Source organism: Acinonyx jubatus, chromosome A2 (assembly GCF_027475565.1).
Source record: "Acinonyx jubatus isolate Ajub_Pintada_27869175 chromosome A2, VMU_Ajub_asm_v1.0, whole genome shotgun sequence".
NCBI lineage: Eukaryota > Metazoa > Chordata > Mammalia > Carnivora > Felidae > Acinonyx > Acinonyx jubatus.
In genome coordinates this window covers 81,644,753-81,664,055 of record NC_069383.1, presented here as the reverse complement: position 1 = coordinate 81,664,055, position 19,303 = coordinate 81,644,753, and the positions used below count along the sequence as shown (strand labels likewise).

Sequence of the window (19,303 nt, the reverse complement as noted above, 5' to 3'; positions counted from 1 at the left end):
GTGTCTCTGGGGAGTAAGAGGATTGATTGAGGAGATAAATTGGTACAAAATAAAGCCAGATGTTCAAAAAACAAATGTTATCCACCTTACACTTTCATGTAGGCTTTTTCCTGTTAAAATGCCTTGATCAGAAACTAGAGGTCAGGTTTTCCAGTAATGACCATCGTTGGTGCTCAACATACGGCATTCCTCCCATGCATACTAAGTTTTCTCTCTTAAGAGACTCCCCAGAAAGAAAAGCAGGCTTACTTTACACTAGATTCCACACAGTTTGGGGCTCATTAATTTATGAGGTGAGCATATGAGGGGACGTGGTAAACTGGTATAAATGTGAAAGAAGTGTACGGGTATGTTTGTTTTTTTTTAATTCTTTACACCAGCCTTCACTATTTCAGCTGCTGTTTGCTAGGAGAAATATTTAAAAGTCATATGTGTAAAACATAGGCACATTTCAGATATTCTAACTTTGTTTCTTTCAAATGGTTTTCCCCCCCAAGGAAACTTTTTTTTTTTTACAATTGAAGCCCAAAGTCTGAACTATTACCTTCCCACAGGCCTTGATGATGGCAAAAACGATAGGAAAAGGGTCACGGCTAGGTAAAGGACTTGCAAGCACATTTGTTCGTGAGAGGTTTGTGATAGGAAAAGCACGTTGCTAATCCAAGTTTTATTTTCATTATCTTGCGTGCTCCCCACAGGAAGGCTTGATGAAAATACATTTAGGACAAAGACTTGTGTCTCTTTCAGCTGGACGTTATATAATTAATCCAAACTGTGGTGACTTTAAATGATAAACTTTTATTCTGAATATACTGTTTTTGCACAAGATTTAACACAACATTTTCTGGGATTATAAATATTTTTATAACAGTATTATACAAATTTTTACAAAATGTGTTTTATCAGGCTAATTTCCACAAAAGTGTCAAGAGAACATAATAAAGGGGAGAAAAGATCTTTTGTTCACAGAGCCAATTGGCCTTTCGCATGGATGCACACTGAGCATTTCAATAAAAGTATCCTAAACGCACGATCCAACAATCATACAGCACAACAAAAAAGACAGCTTTGTCAGGCCACGCGGTAAACTCAACCGGCATCTATACAAGACAGTATCCCATTAGACTCCGTGGAATTTCTTTGAGTTAATTATGTGAACTAGAAGTAAGGTAGATGAAACTATTGGTAAGTGTTATCTGAGTCTTTGAAATTCTGGAATTTATTCAATACTCGATACTTATGTTGTATTGATTTGCTGTTTACAGAAAGGTACACGGAATATTAGCAATATTAACATTCGGCTAATGGGAAAACAACCAAGTTCTAGATAACGATGAGATATTTTCAGCTGTGGGCACGTGAACTCATTCTATTCTACACTTAAAAAAGTCACAATGTCCGTTTTGTTTCACAAGGTCAAGCTGTCTACCTCTAGATATCTTACTGTCAGCTAACGATCAATGGAATAGTTTAGAGTTTTAAATTAAGACATAGAATTTAAGCTTTGGTGGAGAGAAAGATTAAAATGAGATGTAAAATAGAAGAGAGCATCAAATAAGCAAGTAACACTTGGGTTGCAAAGGTCACTTAAAAGGGATACTGCCTATTTGAACCCAGTAAGGCCAGTTTTAAAGTTAATAAAAGGAATATTATAGGAAAACTTACAAATGGCAGCAACACTGTTTTGTTGTTTTTCCAAGTTAAGCAGTAACGCCTTAAGCATTAGAAACATGAAAAAAGATCATACTAAAATCTTGTAGGCCCAGGACCTAGAAATCTCTTCAATCAAACTTGCTAACTATGTCATGTTAAAAACCTGTTACAAATATGGACCACGATTGGTGTTTGGCAGTAATGCTGGTTGTTCAAATGAAGAAAATATAAAGAAACCATTAATGCAAAAATCATTCCTGTTACTCAACACCAATGTAAGACTTATTTTGATTTTGTTCTAATGGCAAACTACATGAAACTGGATGAGTAGAGCCAAAATTAAATAAACCTAAGAGTCTAAAAGCTTTTTTTCTTGATCTCTCATATTGTTTAGTCTTTGAAAACCAGTATTTATAACAGGCTATTTAAGTTCTGGTCGACAATTAGAACTCACAGAAAAATCCTAAATTAAATACAACAGTGTGATGGAATGAGTGTTACTGTCTTTGAAAAAATGCTAAACGTATGAAGGCCAGTATTAGGCATGAGAACAATTTTTAGTCAGAAAGCACGTTCCTACCCAATTTATCACCATGTATGTGGGTCTCATAATATAGGTTTGTTTTATAACAACAAAAAAAAGGATCATAGCAAGACTCGTGCACGTAAATATATTTTGATGGCAAATGGAATCAATAGGACCCTGCCAAGAGATGCCAAGGTTAACTGTGATGGAGGCAACAATAATGCAGTTGATGAAAACATACTATTTCAGTGACACTAGCCATGAAAACATATTTAATAGATTTGAAGGATAATTTTAAGGTAGTTTGTTGTATGCTGGAAGCAATTCAGTTGTTTTAATGTGCATCATATATACACACGAACTAACATAATTTGATATTTTGATATCCCCTTCCCAACACTTTCATGACCTAAAATAGTCTAGCAAAAGTTAACAAGAAGTTTTAAATATTTAATTAACAAACAACATGATTTAAACATAGTGTTACTAGAGTGAGAAGTTCCGTATTTTTTTAAATCACTTTGGTGTTTTCTAAAATGTCAATACCAGTTACAAATGAGACTACAAAATCACAACAATGAGATAGAAATGGTAACTGATGTCAACTCCTAGAACAATAGCTGGCAAAGTGATTCCATTCCCGCCCCCCCCATTTATAAATAAAAAATAGTTTAAATAAGGAAATATACACAAATGGTACCTAGGGTATACTGGTGGTGAGAGGGAATGACAAATATATGCAAAGCTAAAAACAAAACAAATGTCTTTTAAGCTATGCTAAAGACGTGGTTATGTCTTTGATATGCAGAGCATATTAAAGCATGCTGGATAATGTTAATAAGATTTTGACTTAAAAATGACATATAAGAAAATTTCCAGCATATACACACACCAGAATTTGGCATGTTCAAAATAAGAACAAATGCATCTTGCCATAAAAAATATCTGCACACTTCTAGCCTTCGGCAGAATTGCTCACTTTAACTAGAATTACACATTCATTGTTTTTACCCTTTCTTCAAACACTGTTGACTCTTGAAAATTATTTTGAAAAGCATAAATAATAATCTACCATATTACTCTATAATGAAATATCTGATTTACTATACTAATCATTTTCACCAATGAGGCTGTATAAAAACAATTTTGATTATTCACAATCAAGTATTCATGTGTATACATACAGATTCAAGGTTTCCTATTTGTTCAGATTGTTATAAAACCCTCAGCAAACTGCATGGAAATTTTGGTCAAGTGATCATACCGCTTAAAATGGAGGGACAAAAGCAGCAGCAGCAGAAATGTTTGGATTTTATGTGCTACTATTCAAACGAACAAAGAGGAAACCTAGTATGAATCTTCATTGAGAACATATATGTACTCTTCAAAAAATAAATGTGTCAAATCTGATTTATGTACTTAAAATATCTGTACATAGGTTTTCAGACAAAAGCACGAGTCTGTATAAAATCCATTAATTCCCATTTCACCATTTCCCTAACCCAATCATTCGGCATTGACATTGCACAGTATATTCAGAGTAATTGAACGACATTTGTAAAGATGACTTAAGTGCATTCCACTGCAAGGTTCAGAGTCTTACATAACAATAATGTCACTCAGTTAACTTTTCAAAGGACTATACTCTACAGTAAGAGAAAAACAAAAACCGAAAGTTAAAGTAGCAGCAGCATCATGCAAAATACCCTTGGTAACCAAAGTTCATTTATCACAAGAAAAAACGTTTTCCCCTCCCCCCAACAAGTTTCTCTTAGAGCTTTTTGAAATATCTGGCTAGCACTACATAACTTTACTGTGAACAAAAGAAACATTACATCGAAGCATTTATTAAGGGCTTACATTTATGAGGAAATAGGTAACATATTCAAATTGCACCTTCAAGCACCTTTAGTTTAATAGTTTCTTAGTTATTATTTTCAAACACCAATTCATTCTCTCAGCTAAACTTAATTGGTCATCATTTGTGTTATATTTTTGGCAGAGAAGCCATTCTTCATAAGGCATTTTATTTATGGCAAATTTTTTTTTGTAGAAAATTAGCCATTATTTCTATTTCAACAGATTACACCAATCTCTCTGTTTTGTTTTGTTATTTTTCAATAACCATTACTCAAAGCAGGAAATAATTTTTAACAGAAGAATACGTGAAGGCAAAAATAACTCCATTTTTTCCTCTAGAGATTTTCTTGGTAAAAGAACGAGAATTGCAGCAGGTCAAAATTCCATGTCAAGGTCAAGACAATTTGTATGATTCATAAACAGTATGGGGAGCCCTTTTACATGTAATCACCAACAATGCAACGACAAACTCTCAAATCTTCCAATAGAGCATGTATAAAATTTTGCTTTGATGTTATACATAGATGATGCAGCATTCACACAAGTTCAAGGATCTGATACCCTGACATGCAGCCAGTGGGTGTCATATGAGTCTGCGCCTTACATTTATGCCATGGTATGGGCCCAGCTAGTTCTGCTGATTCCACAGTTGACCCTATTTTAACGCGACCAAGGGCTCATGTTTTGGCGGGGTCTGGAGTTTAATTATGCAGATTTAGTTTTAGAAGGTCACAACTGGCAGTGTCTGCTGCCAGATAAAAGCCAAAGTAGTACAAACTGGACGCCAATGATGGACCACAGGGAGGGATTCAATCCAGAAACACCACCACAGTCAGTATAATCCTCCTGTTGGAAAGAAAAGGAAAAAGAAAAATCCTGAGGAAATACTCAGTATGAATCTTTGGGAGCACCCACGTATAGTCCACTTCTGAACTCACCTTACAAAAGTGCTTTAGTTTGAATCCGAATAAATTACATTACCCTAAACGTTATAGTTCAACGTTCTGAATAAAGCAATTTCTCTAGTACTGTTTCAAGAATGCCTTACATTTTGAGTTGCAGATTCTGATGATTAAGAAAGAAAACACATTAACAAAAAACGCTGTTTAGAGTAATATACTAGTTGCAAAAAAAAAAAAAGGACAAAAAAAAAACCAAAACAAAAACTTCCATAGTACTGGATATTCTTCTTATATATTCATGAACATAAGTAAAAATAAAATTTACTAGCAGATTTTATAATTCCCAAGAATTATGATTTTAGCAATGAGGCTCAATAAGGCAAAGTTTGGGACAGGTAAGATCAATTTAAGAAACACACTTCTCTATTTTCCATATCCCTTATATCCAATTTCAAAGGTAAACATACCATACTGCACAGGTAGCATCGGGACCTTCACCAAAATTAAAAATAATAATGTATTTGAACCACACCTGAAAGGACACTCTAAGAACATATTCAAAATAAAGAGCTAAGCTAGCAAGAGATGCTTGTCTAGTTTACAGAACCATGAAATACCAGCAATTGACATCTGCATGCCCCATGGTCTAGTGATGGCTCATGAAGTCATTAAGTTCCCTACTATTGGAGAAATTATCCTTTATTTTTTATTCCTAGGTTCTGTATTCTGTAACTTTTTCTACATCCTTAATTCCCTTTAATTATTGATTCATAAAAGATGATTAGGAGAGGGGTGCCTGGATGGTTCAGTCAGTTAAGCATCTGACTCTTGGTTTCAACTCAGGTCATGATCTCATGGTTGGTGGGAGCGAGACCCACCTCCACAGCATGGAGCTTGCTTGGGATTCTCTTTGTCCCATTCTTTCTGCCATCCCCCGCATGCCTGCATTCTTTCTCCTCTCAAAATAAATAAATTAAAAAAAAAAAGATGTTTAGGAAAGTAATTAGATAAGATTTTTTTCTTACAGCCTTCACTATGCCAAGGTGCATCTTCCAATAATCAAAAGAATAGGCTATGTGAGTAAAGAACTGAGTAAAATGTTCAGAATAATTTCACAGAGACTCTGAGCTGGTTTGGCTTGTTTTCCTCACTAGGGTTTAATACAGTACTCGCCACCCAATAAATAAAATTTCTTTGAGTTGCATTTTCAGGCAGAATGCTTTTTCTGTTTGTTAAAGAGATGTCTAAAAGAAACAAAATGTATTATGAAAAATTTATTTTTCATAATCAACTAAATATAAGGCAAAACATAAAATAATGATCAATTCTTGGTCCTCATTGTATTTGACTTGCCAGGAGCATTTGGCAATGTAGAATATTCTCCCCTTGCAATATTTTCTCATGTATATTTGCCTAACGCTTTTGGTTTCTTCCATACTTGTTGGGGGTTCATCTTGCTCTCTTTGGCTCAACATGCCTCTCTTCATGCTCTCTACGTGACAGACTTTTCCACGGGTTCTTTTTATTTACACTTTCTTCCTAGGTAATGTAATCTGGTCCTATAGCTTTAAATTTCACACATCTGTTAATAACTTCTACTTTTATCCTTTTTAATAGGAAATGACTTTTGCTTTTTTGTGTTATCATTTTTTTCTTTAAAGTCTGAGTTTCAGTTTAAATGGACAAATAAAATTGTAAGATATTTCAAGTGTACATTTAGGTGATCTGATATACTTAGACATTGTGAAAAGATAACCCCTTCCCCCATTAAATAACATTTCCATTATCCACATATTTATCATTTTCCCCCTTTGGTGACAATATTTAATTTCACAGTGTTATCAATTGTAAGTCATCACATTTTATTAGATCCTCAGAGTATATTCATAGTATAGCTGAAAGTTTGTACCCTTTTACCAAACTCTCCCTATCTCCCCTTAGGTACTGGCAATTACTTTTCTCTTTGTTTCTATGAATTTGATTAAAAAAAAATTTAACATTTATTTATTGTTGAGAGAACGAGAGAGAGCATGAGCACGGGAGGGGCAGAGAGAGAGACACACAGAATCTGAAGCAGGCTCCAGGCTCCAAGCTGTCAGCCCCGAGCCCGACACGGGGTTCGAACTCATAAACCATGCGATCATGACCTGAGCCGAAGTCAAGACGCTCAACTGACTGAGCCACCCAGGTGCCCCTATGATTTGATTTTTTAAAAATAGAATCCATATGTAAGTAATGTCATGCGATATTTGTCTTTATCTAGTTTGTTTCATGTAGCATAATGCCCTCAAGGTCCAACCAGGTTGTCACAAATGGCTGGCTGTCCTATCTATCTATCTATATAACACTTCTATATCCATTCATCTGTTGACGGACACTTAGGTTGTTTCTATATATTGGCTATTGAAAAAATGTCTCAGTCAACATAGGAGGGCTTATGACTTTTTCTGGAAAAACAATTTTAATGTTTGCTTTTGAGAGAGAGTGCAAGTGGGGGGAGGGGCAGAGAGTGGGAGAGACACAGATCTGAAGCAGGCTCCAAGCTGTCAGCACAGAGCCCAATGTGGGTCTAAACCCAGGAACTGTGAGATCATGACTTGAGCTGAAGTTGGATGCTTAACCCACTGAGCCACCCAGAGGTCCCTATGTCTTTTCTAATTAGTGTTTTCGTTTTCTTCAAGTGAATACTTAGAATTGTTGATTCATAGTTATGTTTTTAATTTTTTGAGGAACCTCCACACCAGTTTTCATAGTGGTCCCTCACACAGGACTCCCATTTTCCACATCCTTGCCATAATGGTGATCTCTTGTCTTTTTGATAATAGCCATTCTAGCATGTGTGAGGTGATATCTCATTGAAGTTTAGATTTGCACGTATCTCCTAAGTGATGCTGAGCCTCTTTCACGTATAGACATAAGATGGATATACTGCAGGTTCAGTTCCAATTGTAGATATCGAATAAAGTGAATATCTCAATAAAGCTACTCAAATGAATTTTTTGGTTTCCCAGTGCATATAAAAGTTATGTTTATACTATCGTGTAGTCTCTTAGGTGTACAATAGCCTTGTGTCTAAAAAAGTACATACCTTAATTTTAAAAAATACTTTGGTGCTAAAAAATGCTAATCATCATCTGAGCTTTCAGGGAGTCATAGTTCCCCCCCTCCCCCCCGCCCCGGTCAAGGGTCTTGCCACGATTGATGATGGCTGCTGACTGATGAGGGTGGTAGTTGCTGAATGGCTATTGCAATTTCTTAAAATAAGACAACAAAAAGTTTGGTGCATTGATGGATGCTTCCTTTCAAGAACAATTTCCCTACAGTCTGGGATGCTGTTTGGTAGTATTGTGCCCACAATAGAACTTCTTTCAAAATTAAAGTCATCCTCTCAAATCCTGTTGATGCATGATCAACTAAGTTTACGTAGCATTCCAACTCCTCTGTTGTCATTTCAAAAATAGCCACAGAATCTTCACCAGGAGTACAACATTCTATTTCCAGAAACTACTTTGGTTCATCCATAAGAATTAAACCTTCATTCAATCAAGTTTTTAAAAAAATTTCTTTAAATTCAAGTTATTTACCATACAGTGTTGTCGTGGTTTCAGGTATAGAACACAGTGATTCATCACTTCCTTGTAACACACAGTGTTCATCCCAACAAGTGCCTTCTTTAATGCCCATCACCCATTTAGCACATTCCCCCAACCCCCGCCTCTCTCCAGCAACACTCAGTTTCTTCTCTGTATTTAAGAGTCTCTTATGGTTTGTCTCCCTGTCTGTTTTTGTCGTATTTTTCTCCCCTCCCCCTATGTTCATCTATTGTGTTTCTTAAATTCCACCTGAGTGGAATCATATGATAGCTGTGTTTCTCTGACTTATTTCGCTAATCATAATATGCTCTAATTCCATCCACGTTATTGCAAATGGCAAGATTTCATTCTTTGTTCTCCAAGTAGTATTCCATTGTGTGTATGCATATATATGTGTGTGTGTGTGTATATGTATATATATGCCATATCTTCTCCATCCATTCAAGTTTTATCATGAGATTGCAGCAATTCAGTTACATCTTCAGCCTCCACTTGTAATTCTAATCTTCTTGTTGTCTCTACCCCATCTGCACTTACTTCCTCTAAGGCATTCTTGAACCACTCAAAGTCATCTATGAGGGTTCAAATCAACTTCTTCTAAACTCATGTTCATGTTGATATTTTGGCTTCTCCCTTGAATTGTGAATGTTCTTCATAACATCTAGAATGGTGAATCCTTTCCAGAAAGTTTTCAATAAAGTTTGCCCAGATCCATTAGAGGAGTATGTGTGACAGCTATAGGCTTACAAAATGTGTATTTCCTAAATAACAAGACTTGGACAAGTGGAAATTACTGCTTGATCCATGGGCTGCAAAATGATGTGTTAGCAGGCATGAACACAACATGTATCTCACTATACATCTCTGTCATAGCTCTTGGGTGACCAGGTGCATTCTCAGTAAGTAGTCACATGTTGAAAGGATTTTTTTCTCCTCAGTAGTAGGTCTCAACAGTGGACTTCAAATATTCAGTAAACCGTGTTGTAAACAGATGTGTTGTCACCCAAGCTTTGTTGTCCATGGATAGAGAACACAGGCAGAGTAAATCAAGCCTAATTCTTAAGAACCCTAGGATTTTCAGAAGGGTCAATGAACAGTGACTTCAACTTCAAGCCACCAGCTCATTAGCCCCTAACAAGAGATATGGTCTATTGTTTGAAGATAGGCGTTGACTTCTCATCTGTAGCTATGAAGGATTTAGATGGCATCTTGTTTCAATAGAAGGCTATTTCTTCTACATTGAAAGTCTCTCACTTACTGTAGCCATTTTCATTAATTACCTACTTAGATCTTCTGGATAGCTTGCTGTTTTACCTTATACTGTTATGTTATGGAGCTGGCTTCTTCACTTCAATCTCATGAACTAACCTCTGCTAGCTTCAAACTTTTCTTTGGCAGCTTCCTCCTCTCTCCCAGCTTTCACAGAAAGGAAGAAAATTAGGGCCTTGATGTGGATCTGGCTTCAGCTTAGGTAATGTTGTGGTTAGATCGATCTCCTATGCAGACCCCTAAAACTTTGCCTTTTTTTTTAACCATTTGTGTGTTCACTGAAATAGCACTTTTACTTCTAATTTCCTTTAAGAACTTTTCCTTTACATCCACAACTTGACCAAATGTTTTGCACAAGAGGCCGAGCATTCAGCACGTGTTGGCCTTTGACATAGCTTCCTCGCTACCTTTTAAGGTAAGAGACATGTGACTCTTCCTTTCACTTGAACACTTAGTGACCAGTGTAGGGTTACTAAGTGGCCTCATTTCAAGATCATTTTGTCTCAGGAAATAGCAAAGCCCAAGGAGAGAAAAGGAGCTGGGGAAATGGCTGGTTGGTAGAGCTTTCTGAACACAAATAGCATTTCTTAAGTGTGTTGTCTTAAATGGGTGTGGTTCGTGGTGCCCCCAAACAATTAGAATGGTACTATCAAAGACACTGTGAAAACCATATGTGACACAAAGACACCAGTGAGCAAATGCTGTTGGAAAATGGCACAAATACATTTGCTTGAGGCAGGGTTGCCACAAACCTTCAATTTGTTAAAAAAAAATGCAGTATCTGTAAAGTGCAATAAAAGCAAAGCGCGGTAAAATAAGGTGTGCTTGGACCTGTTGCCCATTCATAGGACTTTGGGAAAAATTCTACTCAGATTCTCTGTCAGCTCTTTAATCAGATTTCTTTTGATATTATCCGACTTGATTTCTTTATACATTTGGGATACTGGTCGCTTATCAGATACATAATTTGCAAACAGTTCCTCCCATTTGGTGTATTGCCTTTCAAGTTTATTGGTTTCCTTTGCTGTGCAGAAACTTTTAATTTTGATGTAGTCCCATGCTGATTTTTGCTTGTCTTGCCTTTGCTGTTGGGATCAAATTAAAAAAAAAAAAAAAGAAATAGTTGTCAAAACCGATGTCAACAAGATTGCTTCCTAGGTTTTCTTCTGGGAGTTTTATGGTTTCAGGTCTTACATTCAAGTAGTTAATCCATTTTCAGTTGACATTTGTTGACAGTGTAAGACAGTGGTCCATTTTTATTCTTTTGTGTGTGGGCTTTCAGTTTTCCCAGTACTTTTTTTTTTTTAATTTTTCGAGAGAGGGAGTGTGAACAGGGGAGAACTGCAGAGGGGGGACGAGAGAGTCTAAAGCAGACTTCATGCTTAGTGTGAAGCCCAATGCAGGGCTGGCTCCCATGACCCTGGGATAATGACCTGAGCTGAGATCAGGAGTCAGATGCTCAACCTACTGAGCTACCCTGGTGCCCCATCAGCACTATGTAATGAAGAGCCTGTTCTTTCCCATTATACATTCTTGGCTCCTTTGTCATAAGTTAATGGAACATACATACGTGGGTTTACTCCTGGGCTGTTTTGTTACATTGATCTGTGTGTCTGTGTGTGCCAGTACCACACTGTTTTGATTAATGTATTTGTATAATGCAGTTTCATATCAAGAAGTGTGATGTCTCCAGCTTTGTTCTTCTTTCTCAAGGTTGCTTTGCCTGTTACGGTTTTGTGGTTTCATACATATGTTAGAATCATTTATTGTATTTCAGTGAAAAATGTCATTGAAATTCTGATAGGAATTTCAGTGAATCTGTAGATTGCTTTGTATGGTATGTACATTTTAACAATATTCTTTTTTTAAATTTTTTTAAATATTTATTTATTTTTGAGACAGAAACAGAGCATGAGTGGGAGAGGGAGAGGGGCAGAGAGAGGGAGTCACAGAAACTGAAGCAGGCTCCAGGCTCTGAGCTGTCAGCACAGAGCCTGACGTGGGGCTTGAACCCACCAACAGTGAGATCATGACCTGAGCCAAAGTCAGATGCCCAACTGACCGACCCACCCAGGCGACCCCATTTTAACAATATTCTAATTCATGAGAACTAGTATCTTTCCCTTTATTTTTCAAGTTCTTTTATGTTATAGTCTTTAGTGTTTACCCCCTTGGTTAAATTTACTAAGTATTTGATTTTTTGGCAGAATTATAAATGAAATTATTTTAACAACTTCTGTTAGTGTATAAAATAGCACTCATTTTTTACATTTTTTAATCTTGAAATTTTACTAAATTTATTTGAATAAGTGGATTTCTTAGGGTTTTCTATGTACAATATCATACCATCTGCAAATGGAGATAATTTTTTCTTTTGCAGTTTGGATGCCTATTATTTTTCTTGCGTATTTGCTCTGCCTAGAACTTACAGTACTACGTTAAAGAAAGTGGCAAGAATGGGCATCCTTGTCTTATTCATGGCATTAGAGGAGAAGCTGTTAGTTTCTGGTGCTTGGATGTTAGCTTCTTCTAATTTTACCATTGTGGATGATAGCTGTGAGCCTTTATTTTGTTGAAGTACAGATCATATATACCAACTATGTTAAGGGTTTTTAATCACAGCGGATGTTAAATTTTGCAAGTGCTTTGTCTGCATTTATTGAGATCATACGATTTTCTTTTCCCCTTCACTTTATTAATATGGTTCACACTGGTTCATTTGTGAATGTGAAACTGTCCTTGCATCCCAGTTAATCATGGTATATGGTTTTGTGTTGTTGGATTCAGCTTGCTAACATTTTCTTGAGGATTTTTGCATCTAGGTTCTTCAAAGATACTAGCCTGTAACTTTCTATTCTTGCAGTGTTCTTGTCTGGTTTTGGTATTATGGTAAGGCTGGCTTTGTGAAATGAGCTTGAAAGTGTTCCCTCTTGCTATATTTTTGGAAGAGTTTGAGAGGGATTGGTATTAATTCTTCCTTGAATGTTTGGTTCAACTCACCAGTGAAGCCATCTGGTCTTTGGCTTCTGATTGTTGGGAGGTTTTTGATAGCTGATTCGATCTGCTTACTAGTAATGGATATGTTCAGATTTTCTGTTTCTTCATGAATCACTCTTGATAGGCTCCATATTTTTTAAGAATTTATCAATTTCTTCTAGAGTTCCCAATTTTTGCCATGTATTGTTTATATAGTAGTTTCTTATCATCTTCTATATTTTGTGATAACAATTTTAATGTCTTTTTTTCATTCCTAGTTTTATTTTAATCCTCTTTTCCTTGGTAAGTCTAACTAAAGTTTTGTTTTTCTTTTCAAAAAAAAACCAGTTCTTAATTGCAATGTATTGTATTGTCTTTTCGGTTTCTATTTCACTTATTTCTGCCATGATTTTTGTTATTTCCTACCTCCTAGCATTAGGCTTCATTTGCTATTAATCCTTGAGGTGTAAATTTATTTAAGATGTTTGTCTATTCTTAATATAGGTGTTTATCACTATAAACTTTCCTCTTAGAACTGCTTTGCTGCTTGCCAATAGTTTTGGTTCAATGTATTTCCATCTTCATTTGTCTCATTTGTCTGTGTGTGTGTGTAATTTCCCTTAGGATTTCTTCTTTGACCCATGACTGTTGAGTGGCGTATTGTTTAATCTCCACATATTTGTGAATTGTCCAGTTTTCTTTATATTGTTGAGATCTAGTTTGATACAACTGTGGCCAGAGAAGATGTTTGCTAGGATTTTAATCTTCTCAAATTTATTAAGGCTTTTTTGGTGACTTAACATATGTTCTATCCTGGAAGATGTTCCATGTTCATTTCAGAACAAAGTGTAGAATGCTGCTTTTGGATAGAATGCTCTGTAAGTGTCACTTAAATCCATGTGATCTAATGGGTTATTTCATTCCAGTGTTTGCTTATTCATTTTCTGTCTGGATGATCTATCCATTGATGAAAGTGGGCGACTGAAGTCTCCTGTTTAGTATTATTACTATTACTATATTGCTGCCTACTTCTCCTGTTAGGTCTGTTAATATTTGCCATACTATCTTTAAGCCCCTTTATATCAGGTGCATAAATATTTCTAAATGTTATATCCACTTTTGACTGAACCCTTTACCAATATATAATGATTATGTCTCTTAGTACAGTTTTTGTCTTGAGGTCTTTTGTGTCCAGGTATAGCTACCCCAGCTTTCTTTTGATTTCCATTTGCATGGAATATATTTTTCTATCCATTTACTTTCACATACTTTAAGGTGTGTGTCCTTAAAGCTGAAGTGTGCGGTTTTGATTTGTTTTCCCTAATGACTAGTAATTTTGAACATCTTTTCATGTAGCTGTTGGCCATTTTGATGTCATCTTTGAAAACACGTCTATTTAGTTTCCTGCCCTTTTTTTTTTTAATTTTTTTTAAGCCTATACATGGCTTGCATTTTTTCCCCCATTCTGTAGGTTGCCTTTTCATTTGGTTGTTTCTTTGTGGAGAAGCATTCAAAGTTGCCATAGTCCCATTTGTTGATTTCTGCTTTGGTTTTTTGTGCTTTTGGTATTGTATCCAAAAATCATTGACAGGACCAATGTCAAGGAACTTCTTTACTACTTTGTCTTCTAGGATGTTTTTTAGTATCAGGTCTTATATTTAAAGTCTTTGATCTTTTCTGAGTTAATTTTTGTGAGTGGTATAAGATAGGGGTCCAGTTTCATTGCCCTGCATGTGTTCACTTTTCCCAGCACCATTTGTTGGTGACTATCCTTTCCCCATGGGGTGTTCTTGGCTTTTGTGTTGAATATTAGTTGACCATACACATGTAAGGGTTTCCTTCTGGGCTCTCCTATTCCACTAGCCTATGTGTCTATTTTTTTGCCAGTACTATACTGTTTTGATTACTATAGGTTTATAGTATAATCTAAAATCCAGAAATCTGATACCTGCAGCTTTTTTCTTTTTCCTCAGGACTATTACGGTATTTTGAGTGTTTTGTGGGTCCATATGAATTTTAGAATTATTTTTTTCTATTGCTGTGAATGCTGTTGGCATTTTTGATGGGGGCTACATTGAATCCATAGCTGTCTTTGGGTGGTACGGACATTTTACAATATTAATATCTATTTATGCTTGTGTTCTTTCTTTCAGCAAAGTCTTGTAGTTTTCACTGTGCAGCTCTTTCACTTCCTGGAAGTTACTCCTAAATACTTTGGTTTGGATGCTGTTGTGAATGGGACAGTTTATTTCTTTTTCCGACGTTTTATTATTAGTGTATAGAAATGCAACGGATACTTGTATGTTGATTTTGTATCCTGCAACTTTACTGAAATTATGGATTGCTGCCAACAGTCTTTTGAGGGAGTCTTTGGGTTTTTCTGTATACAGAACCATCTTTTCTGTCAATACTGGCAGCTTTACTTCTTCCTTCCCTATTTGGACCCCTGTGATTTCTTTGTCTCACCTAAAATTCGAGCTAGGGCTTCCACACTATGTTGAATGAGAGCAGTGCCCATCTCTGATCTGAGAGTTAAAGCTCCACATTTTCTTCCACTGAGTATAATGTTAGCTGTGTGTTTGTCATGTGTGGCCTTTATTAGGTTGAAGTATGTTCCTCCATACCCCATCTGACCAAGGTTTTTATCATGAAATGATGTATTTTGTCAAAGGGTTTTTTTAAAATCTATGTCATTTTTATCTCTTATGTTATTACTGTGATTTATTACATTCAGTTCTTTGACTTTTTTGTACTTTTTAATATTTTCTCTTTATTGAAGTTCTCATTTAGCTTTTGCATTTTCCTCCTGACTTTGGTGAGCATCTTTATGACCATTATTTTGAACTCCATTAGGGCTGTTGGTGGAGTTTTATCTTGTTGTTTTTAAAAGTTTTGTTTTTCTGTATCTTCATTTTCCTGGACTCTGTGTTGGTTTCTGTGCATTTGAAAAAACACACCACGATTCACAGGCTTGAAGTGGCTCCCAATAAGTGGGGGGTGTGCCTTTCACTGTCTGTGTCCCATAGGGGATGATCTCATTCAGCACCTGGATGCAGGCTGATTGGAGGCAGAACCCTGAGGCAATAGTTTTTGAGGTATGTAAATAGACCCACCCCTTTTAGGGTATGACTAAGAGAAGAACATTTTAGTTGGCCTTCACTGTGCCAAACCCTGGGGGAATTTACCATTAAGAACTGTGTATTTGCCACTGTCCCCCAATACCCAAGAAGATCAGCTCTACTGGCCACCATGGCCAAGTGATAAAGGGAGGTGTTTTTTGGGCAGCAGTCTTAAAAGCCAAATGCCAAATGGATCCACAAGCTCCTTCGGAGACAGACCAGTGACTTGGAGTATGTCACAGGGTCAAAGTGGAGGCATGGCCCACTGCCTTCCTCTGTCTCTAAGGAGGCCTGCAGTCAGCCTCTAAATGTGTGCTAAATCAGAGAAAGACTGGGCATAGGGCATTGATGTTTGGTCCATCTTCTCTAAGCCTTGGAAGGAAAGCTACAGTGAGTCCTCGGGAGCCTGCTGACAATTGTTTCTTTGCTATGGTCTTGTCCCCCTATTAGACTTTCAGAGATAGTTATTGGGGACACTGTACTTTGCATGGAAGCCTTAAAATTCCAATACTTGGTATTCAGACCAAACCCTTCATTCCTCAAGGAAGAGCTAAGAGTTAAAAATTCCCTCCTGATTACACGCTGCTATGCCAGAGGTAGGGATTATGGGGATAGTGTGTCTTAGCATTTCCTACCTGTTTCATGTGGTTGTTTGCTCATTCACCCAATATGTATGGGTCATTCACCTCGTTTCTCCATTTTTTTTTTTTCCAGAGGAAAGTGCTTTGTTTATAGTTACAGGTTTAGCGGGTCTGTGATATAAAGTGAGTTTGGCACTTCCCATGTCACCATCTTGGACCAGAACTGCAAAAACTCACACTTTGTATCTTCAGACCTGAACTCCCCTGTGACCTCTGCAGGGATTGAGCTCTGCCGCCTCTCCTCTCTGATGCCTCAGAAAGGCCCCAAACTTGCCCAAAGACACTATTTTTTCTGAACGATACTTCTAGGAGAAGTGGATCAGGGCAAAGACAAGTCATCTGTGATCCCTCCCCGCCCCTCGTTTTCAAATGTAATCCACCAGCACATCCTCTTAACTTTAGCTTCCAAATAGATCTCCAAACTTACCACTTCTCACTCTCTCGTGTCTTAGTCACCATCACTTCTGGCCTAGACTCCTTCAAAAGCTGCCTCTCTTGTCTCATGGCTTCTACTCTTGCTTTTTCGCAAATTTTTTTAACCCAAAAACAGTCTCCTTAAAAGCATAGGTCAAAAATTTTATCACTCTCAGAACAAAACCCAAATGGCTTAGCATGGCCTACAAAGCCTTATGTAGTCCAGAGCTTGGTGGCCTCTCTGTCTTCTAGTATTCCTCTCCCCACCCCTACAACTCACTCGGCTCCAATAACACTGTCTGTCTCTGCAACAGGTCAAGGTGTGTACTGTCCCAGGGACTTCACACTTGGTCTTCTCTTGGTTCTAATAGTTTTCCCTTTAGGTTGGGTAACCACATAAAGAAACAGGATGCTCACTTACATTTGAACTCCAGATTAAAACAATATTTTTTAGTATAAATATATCTCCAATATCTCACACCCAGAAGAATGGTCTAATACACAGGTTGTATGGTACTACTTGATAAATGCATAGTAGGTAGTCAATAAAGCAGCACAGGTACAGCCTAGTTAGAAACACTGCAAACATAAAATAGTAATGTAAAGGCTTGGCTCTTGACCAGCTGCTAATTATGTGTTAATGTGATGGAATGGAAAATCAGTATACAAACAAGACCCATTCATGTAGTAAGGATATGTTTTGTCAAAGAAATTCTGGTTAACATAAAACAAATGTGTTATGAAAAGAAAAAAAATATCTCTAACTCTGATCCATTGTTTTTATGTTTATATTTCTAGTGTTTTTAAAATTTATTTGTTCAGTTGCATTTCCTGTATGTGATGATGCCTGTTGCAGTCAGGGAGGGGGTAGGTGAGATAAGTTATTTGGAGTCCCTCAAGTCTGCAAGTTGATTTCACACAAACAAATCTGCCTCTTCAGTTTCCTGTCATCTTTTCTCATGTGTTTTGCATGGACAACTACATACACCAAGACTTGAAATTATTCTATGAAATAAGAGATACATTCTAAATCAAAAATGCACAGATGTGGGAGAAACATTAGCATTTTCTCCACCTTAAAGATAGACCAAAAATCCCACTACCATTATAAACAAGTAAATCAGTCTGATTTTTAAAGATGGGTACTTTGTTTCAGTTTAACACACTCAGGTAGAAAAATGATACAGTGCTAATGCTATATGTACTTGTTTTTAAAATATGGTAATTTTTTCAATTTTCTTCTAGAGACTTCTCTCAAAAGACTCCTAATAAACATATCAGCAGAGAATTCCTTTTTCATTACTCATTAAAAGAAACAACACCTAAATTGTACTTATATGCATATGACTTTGCCCCAAGGCTCTCTAAGACCATGCATGCTAGTGGCTAAAATATTTTCAATTTTCTCTTGTGAAACATGTAACTTGCCCTTTCTTTCCCCAACCAGAATCACCACGGTGACTAATTGCGCATAGTAAGAGCTCAATATTTTCTGAATTATACTCATTATATTCAAAAGGCAAGTCGCTGGTGAAGACATGCACCAAATAATGGCTGACTTTTTAATTTAAACTGGGCTGTAGTTAAGTCACCTACAGCAGCTTCAAAGAAAATGTATTTTTAACATTATTTAGGTAGATGGAACTACACAGTCTAAGACTTTTAATAGGAATAAGTTCTCTAACAAACAATTTGTTCTCCTACACTGCACAATAACACAGTAACCACACTAACTCATGAAGTAGGTAGTATATGTGTTCAACTACACAAATGCATGTGTGTATTGTCTACATACACGTACCTACACATTCATTTTTCATGTACCCAGTAATCTTTCATAAATTAGGTTTGCAGTTTGCATAAAATAATGAACTTTATCGATGATACATATTACTGGCTGGCTTGCTTTGATAAACCATGGCTTTATTTTTCTTTTGTTCTTTACCACTTAAATTGCCCCAAAGCTCTTGTCAAAAGGTCTCACTTGGACCCTTGGGTTTTAATGAAGTCCTAGTGGTCTATAATTGATACTCTTTTTGGATTGCACAGGATACAAGAGTCCTATCTTTAGACAGTCATTCTATAAATGCTTAGATACCATCCATTAGAAGATGTCAGAGATGACACCAGCATCCCGGCTTTCCTGTGAGCAGAAACTAACCCACCACACATTCCTGGGTAGCTAGACTAGCATTGAAGCTTAGACTTTGACCTCTATTGGTCTTCAGTGTGAGGAACCACGGCCAATTATCCTCAGTATTTTTTGGTAATATTTGTATTATTTTTTCAACTCTGTATTGTTTCAGAGAAAATGATACTTCTTTTGATATTATCATATCAACACTCACAT

General features: G+C 36.6%; 1 protein-coding gene across 8 annotated transcripts in view; it reads right to left on the bottom strand.

The window, feature by feature from the left end:
- Nucleotides 1–778: 778 nt before the first annotated feature.
- The window catches only part of CACNA2D1 (calcium voltage-gated channel auxiliary subunit alpha2delta 1), a 487,283-nt gene continuing 468,758 nt past the window's right edge, over nt 779–19,303 (bottom strand). For all 8 annotated transcript variants that reach the window (XM_027071753.2, XM_027071754.2, XM_053218537.1 and 5 more), the window contains one exon: nt 779–4,885. In XM_027071753.2, coding sequence (XP_026927554.1) covers nt 4,769–4,885 — 117 coding nt within the window. In that variant the 3' untranslated portion in view covers nt 779–4,768. The remainder of the gene's footprint in view (nt 4,886–19,303) is intronic.